Source organism: Atractosteus spatula, chromosome 12 (assembly GCF_055471065.1).
Source record: "Atractosteus spatula isolate fAtrSpa1 chromosome 12, fAtrSpa1.hap1, whole genome shotgun sequence".
NCBI lineage: Eukaryota > Metazoa > Chordata > Actinopteri > Semionotiformes > Lepisosteidae > Atractosteus > Atractosteus spatula.
In genome coordinates, this window is record NC_142717.1 from 43,389,742 (window position 1) to 43,403,328 (window position 13,587).

Here is a 13,587-nt window from a genome sequence, read left to right on the forward strand (position 1 = left end):
TTTTTGTCAGCAGTATCCCTTAACATTTTAATGTAGTCACAGATAGGCACAAAAGAGTCCAGCGTCTTATTTTCAAGTGTGACTGTTCTCTCAGAGATTTCAGTACTTTAAATAAGCTTAGCTTAATGCAAAGATTCTTTATCATGCAGAATATTCCTTAATAGATGTTTTACTTCTCCTTGACAAAGATTCCTGCTTCTTTTAGATTTCCACCAGTGATGTGTAGCTGCTCCAGTGCATCTTCAGTGCACAGTAGATCATAAGGAGAAGGAATTTCTTTACTAATTGAATTAAGGAGGATGTTTAAGGTACAATCCCAAAATGAAATTTAGTCAAGACAAAGGAATTAACACCCATAATCTTACATATACAAATAGTGTCATTAGATCTTTAACAGCCAAGCAATCAGGACCCCAAGTTTAGCTTATCCAAAGGAATGCAGCTCCTACAACATAGTGTCCCTTTCTTCCATACTTGAACATTTTGGTATGCAAATGTAAATGTAAATTTTGAGCGCCACCTACTGGTCCATCATCACCACCTCCAGCAAATAACTTGTGTTCATTGAGGGTTCTCAATTCCAGTACTGACCAGGCCCAATCTTGTATAATGTCTGAGATATGATGAAGTGGTGATACAGCTGTCAGTCTTCTCCATATTGAGACTACAAGGTTTCACTACAGCTGATTTAACTTGGCTTTGTCATCATTCGCAGAGTGTGTATGAATTAGAAATCTACAGCTCTCAACCCTCGATGTTCCAAAACTGTCTCCATATACGGAAATCAAAAGTAATAGATACCATAGATGTCAAAATAACCTACTGTACTTCAAGTAGGTAGCTGCATCAGCACGCATAGGAACAAGTAAAGGTTTATTCCCTGCTGAAGAAAGAAGAGAAGAAACACAACATTTCAGCTGTGGAGCCTTTTTTGGGTGTTCTTCTCTTTTCAGCATGGAATAAACCTTTACTTGTTCCTAAAAATAACCTCTGTGCTTATACTGCATTTTTGACGATTGTAGTTTGGCTGCTGTTTAATGTTTGTTAAAATGTTTAATGTTTGTTTTGATAGAGGAAGATTCCAGTGCTCTGGAAAACTGGCAGCAGTTTGCAGGTTTCGTTCGTAGTTTCATCCAATTCAAGGTCACAGGGCAGCCAAAGCCTATCCTGGGAGCTAGGCAGGATACACCCTGGATGGGACGCCAGTCCAGCACAGAGTGCACACGCATACAAAAACAAACACACAGCAGGACCAGAAAACTGGAGCGCCAGGGAGAACAGAGGGAGAATATCCAAAATCCCTGTGGACAGCACCCCAGTGTCCCAGTGTCCAGGGCTGAACCCGGGGCCCCAAATCTGCGCCATCATGCAACCACATCATGCATGTTTTAGTCACATATGTTAATAATAACCCTGATTAAGTACAGCAACCCTGTCCTCCGGCTCCAGCGCCTTACGCTTCCTGTAGTCCTGCCTGTCTCTGGTCAAGGATGAAGAAGTTACTCACCGGACCTCCTGGAGGGCCCCTCTCTCCTTTCTCACAGGAACATGGCTGTGGACACTAGGAAGAACCAGTCCAGGAAGATAAAAGAGAATGTTTTAAATGTCATGTACATAACATACATTACTTTTAATTGTACACAACATGTATATATTATTACCTTTATATTTATTGTGCCTTACTTTTTAAATATTTGCAGACAGCTACCACTTAAACCAAATGCTGTGAAATAATACTTACTCCTTTATTTGCAATCACGCTCTGAAAGACAAATAAAAAAATAAGTCATTTTCACACAACTAGATGTGTCAGCCCTATCAGCCCCTAGCATTTTCAGTAACTTCTTTAGTCCTATACAGGCTCATGGTGGAAAATGAGAATGGGCACAAGGTAAGGGACACCTTAATTAATTAATTAATGCCAATTAATGACATTACAATCAGACAGCATGTCTTTGAACTCTGGGGGAAACCAGAGCACACAGAGAGAACCCAAGCAGCTACATGAAGAACATGCAAACGTCACACACACACACCATCTTCATTGTAAGGCACCGACGTCTTGGAATTTACTAACTATAACTGGGGGTCTTCAGCACTAATCATAAAGGCTCACAGTCCTGCAGTTTTTATGGGTGGCCTTAAAATAGCAGTGATCTGGAAGGTATTAATTTCTCCTAACTAAGCAACTGATCCAATTAAGCCATTCAGACTTCGCTGAAATGAAACCTAGAAGGTACTGTGGCTCTCCAGAACTGGAGGTGTAGTCTATAATTGTCAGTAATATCTAAATGGCTTAACTGCACGCATATCCAGTATTCATAGCTAGCTCAGATGTTTTTAATCTTTGAAACAATTGAAGAACTGTCCGAGCATGAACAGAGTCTGACCTTTAAATAATTCTGTACATTATCAGTACTTCTGGAAACGTCTCATTGAAAGTGGAATTTGACAGCCATACTGCTCTTAAAAATGAAAACAACTAAACCATTGAGAAGTAAGCCCATCTTTAGGACAGAAAAGACCTACAGTTAAATCACAGCATTGTAGACCCAGCGCAATGCTTCAAGAAACAGAACAGATAGAACCTAAAAGGCCCAGGAACATACTTTTTTAACTGTTTAAGACACTGTAGATAAAACAAATGTATTTTCGTGTCTTAAATTCAAGACCATTTATCCAGACATTATAAATAATGATGGAAATGAATAAAGTGTGACATCACCCTTGCTATGAGTAAATTGTCAAATAAATACCCCGTAATGTGGAACGGAAGACTAAAAATATGTTTGTGAAGCGCACTGCAAAATGGTAAATGGTATAAATCACCAACATATTGCCAAAGAAATCTCAGAATGAGTGAACTCACTTAAATTTAATTCAGTATCTTCTCAATTCACTTGCTTCACATGTTTACATGTTTTGTTTATTTTAATGACCATTTTGAGGCTGAACTTGACATTAAGCACACTCAGTAGATATCGATGTAGTAACTGAGTTGCCAAGCTCTGTTTCTTGTTTAAGACCACTGGTTTTATCAATCCTCTCATTGTCTGTCTGAAGCCTTTAAAAACTGTGAGCCCTTTATTTCTAATTGGCTCCAAAATAAAAAGCAGTTAGAGGGTGTGGTGGAATTGTGAAAAACAAAAGGCAAAAAAAGTACACTTGAGTGGGAATGTGAAAGGGCTGTAGCAAATTGCTCTGTTCCATACAGTATGTCTCTAAAAATGGCCCGAATCACTAAATGAACTTTAATGAAATGAGCTTAGTTTCCATTCTATAATTAGTAGCCCCAAAAATCCATTCAAAACTGGAATTCAGACTGATAAAGCTCTGCGCCTGTGGTTTGAATGTGGTGGAGTTCACTGTGGGAATTTATGTAAGAAGGACAAAAGGACAGGACAGACTTCCCTGTAGAAAGAGCTTAAAATGCCCTTGCAAAGTGAAATTTCCATATTGAATTAGGAAGGCACTGATTCAACATGATCACTTAGGGTGTTATGAAAACACTACACTACAATGAAGCAGAGTATCAGACAAACTTTCAGATCTCTAAGGACCCTGGACACTTGCAGCTGGTGCTTATCTCAATATGGAGGCCATCACACCGTCAAAACAGTCAACATGTGTGTAAAAGAGTTCACAAAGGGGGCCCCTGTCTCATCTTTAGGCAACTTCATATTTACTGTAGAGCATCAACGTATGTTTGCAGCCAAACCTTGCAGTGGTGTATTATTTGCAATGATGTACAAAATTACATGTTTTAGGTCTGTCAGGTTCCTAACGAAACACCATGGCATTTCACTCACCAGCTCACGGAAAAGCTTTTCTTCGAGTAATGGGTCAGTCAGGCTGTGCACATACTGCTGCGCAGGGGCAGTAGCTATAGAGCGTAGCTTAGCATTATTGACGCTCTCTCTGGCAAGATCTGTTAGCCCGATAGTGAAAAGTCGGATTTTGCGATCTTTTGCTACAGCGGCCGCACCCATGATGTCTGGATTCCTGGGATGATCCACTCCATCGGTCATGAGAATGGCTATTCTCACACTGTTAGGCTTTGTTTGTTCGTCAAAAAGCTGGGTAGCGTTGGTAATTGCATAGGACGAATAAGTCCCATGCCCAATGTACGCCATTGTGCTAACTCGGCTTTTGAAGACATCGGCATCTTGCCAGTCTCTGAAGTTGTGCTCTATCTTGACTGTGCTGCTGTACTGTAGGGCAGCCAGCCTGACTTTTAACTTCCAGGCAAGTGGCATCTGTAGCTGCATGATCCTTTCAGTGAGGCTCTCAACAAAGGTCTTCTGCTTCTCAAACAGTAACAATTTGGCACTTTCAGAACTGTCCACGATGAAGGCTATGTCAAGTTCACAGATCATATCTGGGATGAAAGGCAAAAACAGCATGAATTACAACTCAAATCTACTTACTAAACGGAATAATTACAACTTTAACTAGATGTTGGAGTTTTTATGGGTGACTGCAATGGCCGTTCTGGACAAACTTGCACCCCTAATCATGCACGGTCACTGTCTGCCACTGTCACCCAGCTTCACACGAACCAGTGGAGGCCTGTGTGAACAGAGCCTCAATATGAAGAGCAATGCAGGGTGGGCAACTCACTGAAACTCAAGCCGAATTTCGGGGAAACGGAATGAATAAAATATACAGCAAGGAAATCTCAACTGACCAAATGAATAAGAAATCAAACACTTTAAGAGATATTTTAAACTTACTGTAGGAGCCATGTGATATTTTAATTTGGTTATATTCCTTTTATAAACAATCCCAGTAAATATGTTGATGTTCTACTATTTGAAAAACACGTTGTTTTGTTTACGTACATTGCGCGTATGCCTTTAAGACGGCCCATCGCCGATGTTCATTAATGTAAATTCTAAAAAGTTTTAGTTTTCAAAAACGGAGAGGAAATTAGAGCGCAAATTAGGGTCTGACGTGCTGGTGTAGCTGCGTGTTTAGTTCACTTGAGCTCTGAGGAATAGTTTTGGTATTGTGGCAAACTTCTCCTTTGTTTTGTTTGTGAAACCAAAGTGAATGTGAATAAAGCACGTTTAATTTTTAAACCTGGCGAAGTTTATTGTGGAGTCTACCCGGGCATAGTCAGCCATACCCTCGCCTTTCTTACGGTGTAACTCGGGCACTACACTTACATCTACAAAGTCTTCATGATCATAAGTAATGTGAGTAACATGGAAAAGTAGACTGCAGAAATGCACACCTTTTACTTCATCTTTCATGAAAAGGTTGTTTGCTCTCTGGCCTTTCCTTTTTCTGCTCTGGCTCTCGGCTGTATCTGAAACAACTGCCAGCAGCAAGAGGCACACACTCACTCCTCTCCACATGTTTTCGTCTTATCCAGAATCTGCCTGCCCCTGAAATCGGAAAGCAACACACATTTGTTCTTTTCTATGAGGTTTAGCATCGCCTTCCCAACACGCTGCCAGCAATCCAGGTTCGCCAGTCTTTCCCAAGCACCAACAGATGAAGCTCGGAGGAACCGACACAATGCGTATTAGTAATGTTACGCGACACAGCACCCTGGATGGTGTGAACATTACCCTCAAAACAGCTCAACAACACGACATTGACATGCGGGGAGAACGGGTCATTGCAAGCATCACTTCAAGGGAGGAAGCTGAAAAGGTAAGAAAGACTGAACTAATAGTGTTTGAACAAGATTCACGACAAGGCTGGAAAAAAAGTCAACTATGACCCTAGATCCTCCACAAGATGAAAGCCAAGAACCAAATATATTGATTTTCTTGCTGAAACTCAAACCATATAAAAGCTGCCACTTTAGTATCCACAGTTTAACATAAAGTGGTTATAATACAGGCTAAGTTCTTTTTGCCATTGATATAAGCAACAACCGCTGAGTATCTCAAGCGAAGGTGTCATATTAGGTGTCAGTAGCCTACTCGTTTTGCACACAACAGAGAGTAATCCAATAGGCAAAATATTAACATTTTGTGAATCTTTAAAATAAGCTTTTTTTGGAGCACTTTTGCCTTTGAAGAGTTTTCAATACCAATAAGTATAGTGTGTTATTTCCAACATAACCATACGGGCGTACGACCAAAGAAGGCACATAACTGAAAATAAGACCAAAGATGCTTTTCTATTCAATACCTGAAAAAAAAGCTGCTGAATTAGTTCCCATTGTCTGTAGGCAAGCATCAGCGGCAATATCTAATAATGACCGAGGAAGAAGACGGTACTCACTCCACCTCCATCTCACAGACACACAATTAGTTATCCAGATAGTGCCTCAACCACACACACAAAACAGAACAAATAAGTACACCAGCTACAAGAGTCACATGTGAACAAGGTGCCTGGCACCTGCCTGGAGCTGAATTTACAAACAGCAGTTCTTCAGCACACACCCCGATCTTAAATATGCCAATACAGAGAAAAGCTGATAAAGGAGACACTATTACACGATTGTGTAACTACTGTTACGATATCATTGCTGTGAATAAAAAAAATATTATAGATAATATTATGCTACCTTGCATGCACCAAATGCTATGATAATGTTAGCATGATTAATTAATTATAATAATGCATCCAACTAAAATGACAAATTATTTATTTTTCTAAAGTGTATATATAATTAATACCTACACTGCACAGATCACGATATTTATATCAGCCGTCTCGTCATTGAAGAAAGCTACATCAAAAGTAGAAAGAACAGTCAGCTTCTTTTAAGACAACAGTCATTAAACCGCTAATTCTCCGTCTCAAGATTTCCTTAAACATGTAATGACGTAATATGGGATTTTCATTCCTGTAATTAAATTCGTAAACAAGAAAAGGTTATCTGTGTTTTCAGTATAATTTCTAGTTCGGTGAGTCGTCAATTAAAAAAAAAACACCTTTCATGCGAACTAAACCGCTTCCTTGAGATTGCTTAGTTTAGTTAAATCTTACCTTATTTCTCATTTAAAGCATAATCGATGTCTTTAAATACTTGGTTAATCTGGAGTGAATTACATAATTTCTATGACCAAAAAAATACGCTCTCCCTGTCCAGTAGTAATGTGAAACCAGAGGGGCTGTAATCTCTTTACCATTCTCTCTTGGAAAGGGCTGGACCGTTCAATGAATATTTATGAAGGTGTGGTTGCCTCTTCTTCTGTGGGATTAGCACTGGGACAAGAGCTTTGTCGGATTGTTTTAACATCGAAAAATAGTCAGATGACACACTGAGTCTCGTAGACGAGTCGGTACCCCCCTTTAAATAATGGAATAAAATAATAGCCAGATAATCTAAACATAAGATAACGTATGGATTTAAAGACTCATCAAAATTGAGCAAAAACGAAATCAAAATAGCACATGGACTGTGAATACAGTATTGTGTGGTCTGACCTGTAATATAGGAATACAGCTAAATAATCGACTGTCCCTTACCTTTTTCACGTATATAGAAAATATTTTCTACCACTGACAGATTTACAGAAAACAAAAATATATATATATAAAACGAAACGATTTTCTATGAGTAATTATCCAGGTGCCACACCGAGGGAAGGACATGAGATTATAAGAACCATCGCAAAGAAAGGAAAGACAATTTGGTCGTTTTAGAACAATCAGCTCACTTTACACTTTACACATTTGGTTGCAATAGCAGTTAATAGGGAATGTTCGACTTGGTCCTTCTGTCCAAGTCGAACATTCCCTTCAGACCAGGTATTTGTCTGATTGAACTACCTGTATTTCCAGCGTTTCTTGCAGTGTGGTGATCAAAAAGGTACATAATATTCCACCTGGGATACATTCATTCATTTTAAAATAATTTTCTTTGATTTAAAAATTTTACTTTATCAAAGCATTTTATCGTCCTTTTGTCATTCGTTTCCCAAACGTTGTCAAGTTAAAGAAAGTGATTAACTTTCATAACCATAGCAGTTTCTGGAAGTAAATTAAGTAAGTTCTGTACTAACTACTGGAAGCTGGACTAGACGGATACTCTTAAGGCTCTATATGTGGAGTGTATGTAATGTTATACTGTGCTGTGTTGCTGTAGTTACTGGTGTAAATGTCTACAGATGAGCTCTGGAAAGATTACAAGAACAGCAGTCAGAAGCAGCACAGGAAAACGACAAGAGTCTTGCCAGCAGTCCGGGCCCACACTAGCAGAAGAGGGAAGTGTTTGCTTTCCTGCAGCATTTCAGAGGATCCAAGGGAAAAATAAGTTGGAATTACAAAACAAAAATCCCAATATTACAGATGTGCTCCTTTCTGGAGCTGGTTTTAAAAAACGTTTCAGGATACCAAGATATAGAAGATCTGAGATTTACACACCAACCGAGCACACAACATGAATTGTGAACCCTAAAATATGGATCTGACCGCTCAGGGGAATTGAGCCTTTCATTGACTTGCGGGGAGCTGCCACAGCCTGGAATTGAAAAGCTTTAGATCAGTGGCAGGACTAGAGCTTACTGGGGAACCTGTTTCTTGTGGCTGGCTGCCAATGAACGGCAGTTTTGTTGGTCTTCTGGTTTGGATTCTGGCAGAATCATAAGTGATGGGCAGGGAAGAGAGTATTAACTGGAAAAACTATGAACTAGAGAATTATCCCCACTTTGGACAAAGCTCAACAGCTTTTATTTCCCTCTCTGAGCTGTAACTTACAGCGGCAGGGGTAAACTATACACATTGCCAGCTATTTCTGATGTGCCACCTTATAATCTCTCCCTGTGAAAAATACAGTCTGACACCCTGGCTTTTGTAATTCTGCTTAAATGATGCCTTATCACCTGTAATTACAAGCAGCTGCCCCGCCCACATCGGTTGAGTGGATCAGGGATATGATGCAGTTGCTTAAACTGGAGAAAATTGGATACAAGGCTGTTTAAAAGCAACTAAAATACTTGTCAAAAACCCCTAAGTACTGTATGTCAGTTTGGGCAGAAATAGTCTTTACCTGCAGTGCTTTCAGGTATTCTTTTTTTTTTCTGGAGCGCAGCAGAAGATCAGATAATGTGTTTCACATGTCACCATTCCATATGAATGATCATCCCTGTGGCTTACAAGGCGTTCCATGGTTTGTAAAGCTATAAAACAGCATTAACCTTTCCTCCTGGGCTTCACAGAGACATCTGAAAAGTTTCCCAAGTTAAGGGTATTTTAGAAATGTTAGGGCATGAGTAATGACCGTCAACATTTTAACACTTTTCTTGAAAGATTTGACCTGTCTTAAATTAGCTGAGCAGGGACTGAAATAATGAGATATATAAAAAGAAGACAAATGATTTGAAGATGGCACAAACTGTGATTCTTGCAATAAATTATGAAATTACAAGATGGTACCAAAGTATGCACAGAAATGTAAAATTAATTAAAACCATTTTTAAAGAAAAGTTGATGTCTCATTTACTGTACAGTACATTAACATTTTGGAAACCTTTGTAGCATGTAATCCTGTCTGAGTTGCAGCTGATTTTCACCATGTCTTTTTTTTTTCATTCAGTTTTTTTGAAAAAAATCCCCATAAATTCAATTATTTCTAAAAAGCAGGAATTAGCTGGAGTTGGATCCAAGCAGCTGGCCTCCATACTACTGGTCCATTCACAACAACTGCAACATTCTGACCCTTGGAGACATTCTGACCAGCATTCAGTCGATGAGATCTGGAGTAACCACCAAATTCCCTGTCAGTCTCCAGTGCTCCTCTCTCAAATGTAGATAACAGCAATGTGTGAAACACAACTTTCCACACCAGACGTAATAAAAAGAGCAAATGATGCCAACATAAAATGTTAATTAAATATTAATACACACTCAGGAATATGAACACAGCTAAGACTACATAAGCCATTAATATTACATAAATAAATGTTAAAAAGGATATTTTGTGCTCATATTTCTCAGCTTTCTACTAAACTTTTCTTATCGAAAGTTCAGCAAAGTGTAAAGGTTCAATTTTGCCAATTTGACCATAGTGGTTTACGCAGGTTTATTTATGGCAGGTGTCTCCTTTTTATACTGTGCTTTGTTTTGCTTCCTGACAAGTTCATCTCATAGTATTTTCATTTATTCTTTTTTCATTCTAAAGCAAATGGGTTGTAATCTGGCTGTGCGTTAAAGCTCATCATTAATGATGAAAAATAATCCATAACTGCAAGTATCCCCTGTGGTATTACCTGAATGCGGAATCACCAGAATGTGTTTTATATGCGTTAAATACCTGACTGGATAACATGTTTAATTTATTTATGCTCACAAAACTTCTGTAGAAAGAAACAAGTGTCACTTGCCACAATTCATTGATAGAGTAATAATAACAATAGTAGCAGTATTAAAATAAAAATAATCAGAATGAATGGTAAGCTCTGTCATACTGCCATTCCTAAACCGCTTGATGTAACAAGCGTTACCTGTTACAATATTGGAACAATTATTCTGAAGTTGTCAAGGTACAGATGCAGATGCATTAACAAACACTACTTTGTCAAGGCTTGCCAACATGTAACAGCTGCACTGCTAGAAGCAAAATTCCCTCACCATTCAGTATGAAAAGAGATACAAGATCGTGTTTTTTTTTCAAAAAGACAATCCAAAATATTCGTTTTGTGAACAGATACTAGACAGAGTGCTACTATAAAAGCTGATTTTTTCCCCAACATTTACATTTGCTTTACTGTCTGAAGATTTTATGAATGTACCCTACTTTACCTAATGACCTGCGTTTTTTTTTAATAAAATTCTTTCCAAAAAAATATCCTCACCAGGTGCTTTGCCAAAGGGTGATGAATGAATTTTATAATATTCTCAACACTTTTAGTTTTGAGCCTTCACTCCCCGGCTCTTGAAAGAGTGCAAAATGACAAATTCAGAATCGTAACTAGACAGCATCTCCTAACTATGACGAGACTCTCTTCTTTTAGGAGGAAAAGTACTGAGTTTCCTGTGAACACCACAAAAGTAGAGTTTACTTCAGAATCCTCTCTAGAAGGTGATGTGCAGCCATGCAACTTTCAGAATTCACACTCCCTGTTAGAAAATAATGTCTATGCACTTCTGACCAAATATTTTAAATGTCACCTAAATTTAAAAAAAGAAAATATTTATAGTCGTGGGATAAGTATTTGGGAACAAAGGTCCAGAATATTTTTCCCCTGGGACCACAGAATGTGTGATCGAGCAGATGGGGAACAGCAAGGGGACATGTTGAACACACAGGATCTTCAGAGACACGGGAGGCACTTCTCTACACAAAGGGTTGTGGGTGTATGGAACAAGCTACCCCAGGCAGGGAGGTGAAGGTGATACAGTGGCTTTTTTTCAAAAACAACACAATGAAGTTCTCAAATGAATTAGCTACTAGCAACCTAATGAGATACATTGGCCTGGATCGTCTCTTTGATTTTAATCTTTTGTAGGATTTATGCCAGCAACTTAAGTATCTTTATGTGCCTTGCCAGGATCGAGCTATTCCAAAATCAGAGAACTCTCGGAAACACTTAATTGCTACCACAGACACTTGGCCTTTGCTATTTTCCACCTCCTACTCCAAGACAGATCTGACAAATTGAAAAACTTTAACTTCCCACAAGAACAAATGACTAAAACTAGAATTTCGTACTAGGAAGCCCTTTTGTGCTTTGATATCTGTTATGCTCATACATTATGAACCCTCCCACCAGAAAAGCTGAAGTTAAAGAAAAAATAAATATAATTTGAAACATTTCCAGAAGCCCTTTGAGAATTATCTTTCCAGATCTGAGCAGGATTTTTATAATTATGTTTTTATGTTGATTTCTAATATACAGTACTTAAGCATGTTTATCTGGTTGTGCGTTAAAGGTCATTATTAATGTTGAAGAATAATCCGTAAGTAACAAAAATGCATCCCTCAAGAAAAGACCCCCCAATGACATGAACAATAGAAAGGGAACATTAGAGGTTAAAACCGCTCTGAAAAGAGCAACGGCGATGAAGTTGTGGAGTCTATTTCTGATGAAAACATGACTTGTGTTCAGCGTTGTGTTTTTTTTCTATTTCAGCGTGGAGTTTACTTTCCCCTGTTCCTTCGCTGCTCCGAGCTCTAGCCTCCAAGCAACAGAAACATGCTTATTTTAAAAAGAGACAAGGCACTGCATCTGCATATCTTTCTACACGTCAAAAACAAGTATTCCATTGTAAACATGCGCCTAGATTCTTGTCTCTTGCATATCGTTAACTGAAATCACCCATGAAGAGAAGGATTGTCATAATTCTCTTAAAAACTGTGACGGGAGAACATTTTTGCTGGGGGAGTAATTTGAATCTAATAAAACAAGCCTTTAACACTTGGTGATGAGACACTCACTCCTACAAGTACACACTAGCTGTTGCCAGCTCCCAGGAATTTGTGACACGTGATTATTCAAGTGTACACAGTACATACTGCTTTTGCCCAAATTACAGAGTCTAATGATACAGATCATTCAAAAATCTCTTACTACCGGAACAGTTTAAAGGGAGGGTTTACGACCGTTGTGCTTTCAAGTTGAAATCACGTGTGTGTATTTTTCAATGAAGCATGTAAACAGTTTCCTATATCTATTATCATTAGGCTAAATACGGGCTAAAGAAAGGATGTGACGCAAACCTAAACTCTGGAATGTGATTTTAAATTAGACTAAAGAGAAAAAAAAACTCTGTTTTAATATATCCGGACTTTGATATGGCCAGCAACCATATCACCCTGCAACTCACATCTGGCAACCCACTGAAGCTCAGCAGGTGGGATGCAGGATGGGAGGTAGGTAGGTCCCTTTTCAGGCCATAAAGGCCCATGGGGGGAATGGGGGGCAAGGGCCACCATTTTTCTCAACCATCTGACACTGGAGACGGCAGCATCACACTCCGGCTGGCCTATCACCCCCAGAAGGATTAACCCCCGGTACTCACTTGGAAAGCAGGCTGAGTGGACCTGGGAACCATCTGGAAGGAATTAGAGCAAGTGAAATCACTTGCCCCTACCTGGGGTTGAACCCGAGACCTTCCAGTCAGGAACTAGACACCCTTGCTGTATGAGCTACCACAGCTCCCCAGGATGGGAGACCTCCTGGGAAAAACTCAGATTGCTGCTAGAAGAGGTATTAGAGAGTCCAGCAGGCGGTGCTCATCCCTCCGGTCTTGTTGAGTCCTAGTTGAGGCCTGAGTGACAGGCACACTATACTGTAAAAAGGCGCCGTCCTTTGGGTGAGACGTAAAACTGAGGTCCTGACTCTCCGTGGTCATTAAAAATCCCAGCGTGTGTCTCAAAAAGAGGTGTCCCCCCGTGTCCCGGCCGAATTTGCCCCTGGCCTTTACCAGTCATGCCCTCCTAGTAATCCCCATCTCTGAACCGGCTTCATCACTCTGCTCTCCTCCCCACTGAGAGCTGGTGTGTGGGAAGAGGACTGGTGCATCATCCAGGTGGGGCTGCACACTGGTGGTGGTGGAGAGGATCCCCATTACCTGTAAAGCACTTTGAGTGGAGTATCCAGGAAAAACGCTATAAGTTATAGCGCTATATAATAATAATAATAATTATTATTATTCTCTCTTCTCTTTTCAACATGG

General features: G+C 39.5%; 1 protein-coding gene across 1 annotated transcript in view; it reads right to left on the bottom strand.

Annotated features, from left to right (window-relative positions):
* LOC148823149 (uncharacterized) overlaps positions 1-7,040 on the bottom strand; it is a 38,289-nt gene extending 31,249 nt beyond the window's left edge. The window contains exons 1-5 of the mRNA XM_088929748.1: positions 6,955-7,040; positions 5,237-5,390; positions 3,810-4,378; positions 1,742-1,762; positions 1,508-1,561 (exon numbers count right to left, since the gene is read on the bottom strand). Coding sequence (XP_088785874.1) covers positions 1,508-1,561; positions 1,742-1,762; positions 3,810-4,378; positions 5,237-5,360 — 768 coding nt within the window. The 5' untranslated portion in view covers positions 5,361-5,390; positions 6,955-7,040. The remainder of the gene's footprint in view (positions 1-1,507; positions 1,562-1,741; positions 1,763-3,809; positions 4,379-5,236; positions 5,391-6,954) is intronic.
* Positions 7,041-13,587: the final 6,547 nt, after the last annotated feature.